Raw genomic sequence first — 6,819 nt, forward strand, 5'->3', positions numbered from 1 at the left:
GTTTCCGGGGCTTTGTTGTCCCTCCATCTCTTCTCACGTCATCTACAGGTGCGTATGGACTCATGGAGGGCGGAAGTGAACCAGCTGTCTTTCTTGGAGTGTTGCTTTCCGGGTACCTTCCTGGGCGGTGCCAGAGTGTTGGTACAGTTGGAGATCCAGCTGTGCAACAGAAGATCCTCCTGAAGGGGCAGCCTGATCGGAGGATCGACACACATTCAAAGAAGTTTCGGATACCAAACTCTCCATGCGCAGTCCAGAGCCACAAGAATGACTTGGGCCTTGTCGGTCTTGATCTTCTTGAGAACTCTGGACATAAGTGGTATGGGTGGAAAGGCATACAGGAGGCCTAAGCTCCACTCGTGACGAAAAGCGTTGTCGAGCAGTAGCCACTTTGGAAATTCCAATGTACAAAACTGCTGACATTGCACTTTCTCTTCAGAGGCGACAGATTTAACCATGGCTCTCCCCACAGTTGAAAGAGACTTTGCGCCACCTCCGGCTGGAAATTCCGTTCATGGTCTGCTAGGATTCGTCATCTGCCATGGTGTTCTGAGAACATGCCAGGCATTGAACAACCAGGAATATGCCCTGCTGTTCCAGCCAGGTCCAGAGGCACAGGGTCTGTTGACAAAGCGTCCACGATCCGACACCGCCCTGCTTGTTGCAGTACCACAGAGCAGTCATGTTGTCTGTGAACACTTGCACCACCTTCCCCTTGACAGGGGGAAGAAATGCCATTAATGCCAATCGGATTGCACATAATTCCATCCAGTTGATGTGGAGACCCTACTCCACTGGAGACCAGATTCCTCTGATCTCCAGCTCTCCCAGATGGCTACCCCATCTCTGGAGTGACGCATCTGTCACTACTGTGAGATCTGGTTGAGGAAGGCAGAGGAGTCTGCCACTGACCCAGTCGAGGTTCGTTAGCCACCACTGCAGGTCCTTTGCAGTTTCCTCCAATATCTGAACCATTTTGGAGAGATTCCCCTGAGCTGCGCCCACTGGAACTTTCAGGTCCCACTGCAGAGCCTGGATACGCCATCTGCCATGATTTATCAACAGAATGCAGGAGGCCATGAGTCTCAGCAGCCTCAAAGCCAATCTCACTGAATATCCTGGATTCGCTGCTCAGGTTGATAAGCTCGAAACTGTACTGTGTGCAGATCAGCTCTGATGAGAGGGACCGTCTGAAAATCAGTAAGGTGTGACTTTACAATGTTTATAGTGAACCCCAGTGAATGCAGGAGGTCTTCCATAACCAGGAGGTGGGGAACGACAGTCTGGGGCGAGGACACCTTCCAAAGTCAGTCATCGAGGAAGGTGAAGACTGGAGCCCCTAACCTACACAGATGAGCTGCGATCCCCGGATCACCTTGGTGAACATCTAAGGGGTGCTGGTAAGGCCAAAGGGTAGCACAGTGAACTGAAAGTGCTCATGGCCTATCTTGAACTGCAGGTAACGCCTGTGGGCTGGCAGGATTGGGATGTAAAAATATGCATCCTGCAAGTCCAACGCTACAAGCCAAGCTCCTTGGTCTAGGGAATGACAGAGCCTGAGTCAACGTGAGCATCATGAATTTCTCCTTTTTGAGGAAGAGATTGACGGTTTGAAGTTCTAGAATAGGATGAAGACCTTTGCTCTCTTTGGGTATCAGAAAATAATGGGAATAACAACCACTGCCTACTTTTGAAATCGGAACCTTCTCTATAGCCCCCTTGGCCAGGAGAGCTGTAACTTCCTCTCTGAGCAAAGCAAGATGGTCCTCCACGAGCTGTTCTTGAGATGGTGGTAAAGGAGGAAAAGATGGAAAAGGGAGGGATTAACCGTCCCGAATGATCTGCAGGACTCATTTGTCTGATGTTATGCACTACCAGTGGAGGAGATGATGTTGGATTCTGCCTCCAACGAGACACCCATGGTCTTGTAGAACCAAACTAGAAAGGCTTAGAGCCTGCAGGTGGATGACTTCCGGCTTACCATTCCCACAAAGTCGGAATGCACCACGTCCTGGCACAACTTGGGAAGTCTGTGCAGAAAGGTGGCTGGAGTATGGCTGATGCGGTTGAAAGCTCCTTCCATTGCTGTGAAAGGGAAAAAAGGCAGACTGAGGACGAGGTGTCACTGAGAGGCCCATGGACTTGGCTGCAGCCCACGAATCTTTGAAGCGCTCCAGTGCTGAGTATAACTTCTCTCCGAAGAGATGAGTCCCATCGAAGGGCTTGTCCATGAGGTTGGCCTGGACATCCCCAAGAAGCCAGAAGGACTTAGCCAGGAGTGCCTAGAGACCCCTTCCACTCTTCTCCCATGACTGAAACCTCTTCAAATTGTATAGGCAATGGCCTGGAGCCTTTGGGCCCCGTTGGCACCGGAGTCAGCTTTGAATGACGCCAATACATCTCCGAGTCGGTAATCAGAACAGGGATGGCACTGGTGGTGCCCGGAGCATTGACTTTGGGACCCATGCTGGGGAAGCTGGACGTTGGTGCCGATTCAGAATCAGATCCATGAGACCCCACCGGAGCCACTGTGGGAGCCGTCAGTGCGGAATCTGATGGGGCCTCCTCTGATCCTGCAGGGCCCGTAGGCGCACCAGAGGGGCTGACCCACTCGAATACTCGGAGCATAGCTTCGTAAAACTCTTTTATCTAAGAGGGGGTCAGGCACAGAGTCAAACCTGGCTTCTGCTCGGCAGAACCTTAACTAGAACATCAATGTTCCTCACTCGTCTTGTCAATTCTCAACAGACCAGGTGAAGTCAAAGTCCACTTAGACTTCTTCTTATGCCACTTCCCCAAGTGTCCCAAGAACCTCGAATGCGACGAACAGGACTTGGGGCTCCTGGAGCGGTCCTGTGACCGTTTCTTCCTCGGTTGATACCGGGTCCTCCGAGTAGCCCCGCTCAATGGCGTTGACTAGCGGGCCGTAAATAGCTTTGGGGACCGCTCTCTCAAACCGTTAAGCGCCATGACCTGGCAGTCCCAGCATGACTTCGAGTTGTGGTCACGCTTGAAACACCAAAAGCACCCAAGTGCAGGTCGGTAACGGACATGGCGCTGTGGACAGGCGCCGCACGGTTTATACCCTACCTTTCTAGAGGCCATCTCTCGGAACAAAATGAAAAAATCCTCAACAAAACATCGAAAAAAGTCTGTCAGAAAGAAACAGAGGTATAGCTCTTCCACCGATCAGTGCTTAATGGCACGGAAAGAAAAGAACTGACGTCAACCCGCCCGGGTGACACCTATATAGGTGACCGCAGTTCATATTCAGCACCGATGTAGCCACGTGGAACCAAATGGAGCCACCCGATGACATGCACGGTTACTGCTCACACAAAAGTTTCTGGTTCCAGTCTCATGCCTGGGAAATTCACAGGTAAGGAATCTGCAGCTGGAAGTCTCAGATATACAATTTTCTCCCTTTTTGCATGACATATTGAATTATTTATTGTACTACTAGTAGTAGTAGTAGTTTCTTCTTTCATGAAATATGTACATATAACCCAAGTATACAGCCCTATTTGACACTAATACATTTTAAGATTCTGAAAAAATCATACAGAAAGAATTGTCTTGCAATGTTTAACGAACCCGTGGCCATCTACTATGTTCTTGCATCCTACTTTATAAGTGCTATTTAGCCAGACTTTGAGTGTGTTTTTATTTTATTACTTAAAAAGACACCCATGTTTTTCCAACTGGATCTTTCATTTCTGACTCGAGCAGATTTCAGCAAAGTTATTCGAGATAGTGGTGAACTTTAGATACTACTCTGTGTGAAGTGCTTTTTGATTAAATAATAGCCTGCCTATAGATATACAACGCATGCACTTCGATGTTCATGCCACTGTGGAAGAAAAAAAAGTACCACCTCTCCAACCCATGTATGTTTTTTCTTTTTTATTTGACAGCACTCGCAAACAAAATTACATGATGAATTTTTCGCGGCAACACGGGCTCAGGCGTTTCTACAACAGAAGACGGAGGTCACTCAGGCGATACCCGTGAAGAAATGAGAAAACCAATGTTTCTTCCCGACATGTCATGTGTTACTTTCCTCTCTTTTCGACCTAGCGCCGCGTGTGGTGTCAGGACTTTCATTTGCAGTGGCCTCAACTAGCTAAAAGCCTTTTTCTTTCTCCAAGACTGAGTGTGCCCCACTATTTCACACTGTGAACTGAGAAGTGACTTCTTTTATCATCGGTAAATGTGTCGATGTTGACGTGTCTGTGGAACTTGTGATCTGTTGTACCATGAGCTACTCTGGCAGTAATGAAGGTTTGCGACTAATTCTCTTTAACAGGAGCGTTGTTAAAGCACAAGGACTTTTCATATCTTGCTTAAGAAGAGCAACCGAACAGTCAAAAACAGTATTTACCATTTCTTATCATGTTGGTATTTAAGTGCACTGTATTTCATCAATGTATCATATTTTGTAATATTAAGTTATCATTGTTTGTCCTCTCAAAGTCCTTCCTACGACTGACACCCAGACAACACGTCCTTGCTATGTTGCTGTAATATTTTGCTGCTTTTGTTTTGGCTACTTTCTGTGCAGTCTGGTTTCAGTTATACTGTAAATGAAACAGCATACTTGAGCCGTCCATTGTACGCCAGTGCGCGTCGTCTTATCTCTCGCAGACGTGTCTGCTGGCTAGCGTTGTGTAGATTGTGAGTCTGCAGACGGCTTCACCTGATCACGTGTTCCAAGAAGCCCCTTTCCTCTCCACCATGGTACCTCTACCCGAAAATTTACATTTCCACCCTGAGCGGGAAACCAGCTTGCCTGGTTTTCCTCCGAGAACAGCCATTCGGTGTCTGTGGTAAAAGCGTGCTTTGTAACACAGTAGATGTGTTTTTTCTCGTGTTCTCTCTGTGGTTCGTTTCTTTCTCTTGCGGGTCCCTTCCGTATCTTCTGACCGAATTGTACGCACACCACCAGGGGCATCTGAGTGGCCGTGTAGCCCTGAAATACTCGTTGTAAAAACTACCTTGCCCCACTGCTCATTGTGGTGACTGGTGAACCCGGACTGAAAAAGCCATCAACCAATGAAGATGTGCCCTGATATTGGGTTGTTATGTTTCGACGACCATGTACCTTTACAAATGAAGACATTGCTTCATTCTACCCATGATCTGCCAAAAAAATAAAATACAACAAGTAGTATATATATTATACATTTAAAAATATGAGTGAACATAATCAGACTGTTCGTCCTCCCTAATTTAACAAATGAATTGTTCCAGGAAAGTAATATACAAAATAAAATGTTAATAAATGTTTTACCTCTCCCTTATTATTATGTCTCTTGATGTTCAGAGTTGTATTTAATATTCCTGTGTTTTATGACTGCTCTGCGTTGAGGTGTTTCCTGTATATCAGTTACTATGCGTTCACCACAATGGCCAGGGTAGAGAAACGGCACACAGCTCACACTTTACTACAAAGATACCATAGGGATGACCTCTTGTCCCATCCACAATGTCCTGTTTGCTGAACACCGGTAAGGGGAAGGTAAGGTGGTAGAGGATTCTCCTCCTGTGGGTACCAAAGTTCAGGGCAGGTCAGAAGTAACTACGGTTGTCTAACGTGTGCCTAAGAAAACAAAAATCAACACTCAAGACTTGGTGTTCTTTCCGAATGTCAAATGTTTATCTGTAAAAACACAGCAAGGTGGTCTCACCCCAACCTATTGTGGAAAAAGGTAGGGCCGATGACCTTTTTCAGAGTTGCCCGGCGTTAACCGCCTCTATACTCACTCAAGTTACCAAACAAAGAGGCAGGCGCTGGAGACTGGAAGGCAGGAAACAGAAGTTTTATTCCGACGGAGCAGAACACATCAAATCAGACAACAGGGTATCTTCTCGAGGTGCTCTAACCGCATCTCTGAGGCCTGGCCTCTTATACACAGGTTTATGATCTTTATTGCATGTCGCACATTCTTGCAATGCTTTGAAGTATGAAAGGACATCCTCGGAATCTCCGCTTCAGGCCCGTTCCCACACACATTTACAGTTGAAATCCCCACCCCGGTCACAACAGGTGATGATTGTTGCGCAGCTGGACATTCCGCCGATTCACGGAATGTATGTGGCTGATCGGATCTCATGGGGCGGGGGCTTTGATCAACTCGTGGATCCTTTGATGGGAGAAGCTTCCTACTGTATAGGGGGCAATAAACAGTATCCGCAGGGCCAGGTGGCGGCCTGGGAACGAGTAAGACAAACGGGCACAGAGGAAAGGGGGTTTTATCAAAGGACCCGGGATCATGAAAGGAATGAAGGGAGGTGTCGCGCTGGGAACAGGATGGGGTTCCGAGGCAGAGTTGTGCTGAAGAGGGGTTTATGGCCCAAGGCATGTGAGAGCGGGGGCTGTCAGCGCGCGGGGGATGCCTGCGAGGTCAGGAGAGAGAGAGAAAGGCGCGCTGGCTGTCGCCGATGGGCAGAGAGGCCATGGTATTTAAAATGGCTGCCGCTTACGCGCCCGAATGGGCTCGAAAAGGGGGCAAGATGGCGCCGATAATGTTGACACTGCAGTCTAGGTTTTAACAGTCCTCCCTTTTCAACATATCCAGCCAGCTTGTCTACTCAATGTCAATCTGCATTAAATTCCTAACCTCGGCATCATATAATGCTCCCATGCATTCCTTTCCAAAGTCCACAGTCTAAGGGCAAATACAATTCGCACATAACGAACACAGAGGCGGCAGGCATTGAATTCCTAAGCATAACCCACATATTACAACTACAGGAATCAGGATAATGGTAAACAGTCTCCAGCCCCAGTTCTTAACAGTACTCCAGAACCATCCACTA

General features: G+C 47.8%; 1 protein-coding gene across 1 annotated transcript in view; it reads left to right on the forward strand.

Annotated features, from left to right (window-relative positions):
- Positions 1-5,295, forward strand: part of RELN (reelin) — a 1,675,658-nt gene extending 1,670,363 nt beyond the window's left edge. Inside the window, exon 64 of the mRNA XM_086967429.1 lies at positions 3,915-5,295. Coding sequence (XP_086823555.1) covers positions 3,915-4,011 — 97 coding nt within the window. The 3' untranslated portion in view covers positions 4,012-5,295. The remainder of the gene's footprint in view (positions 1-3,914) is intronic.
- Positions 5,296-6,819: the final 1,524 nt, after the last annotated feature.

The sequence above is a fragment of the Lissotriton vulgaris genome, chromosome 1_1 (genome assembly GCF_964263255.1).
Source record: "Lissotriton vulgaris chromosome 1_1, aLisVul1.2, whole genome shotgun sequence".
Taxonomy (NCBI): domain Eukaryota; kingdom Metazoa; phylum Chordata; class Amphibia; order Caudata; family Salamandridae; genus Lissotriton; species Lissotriton vulgaris.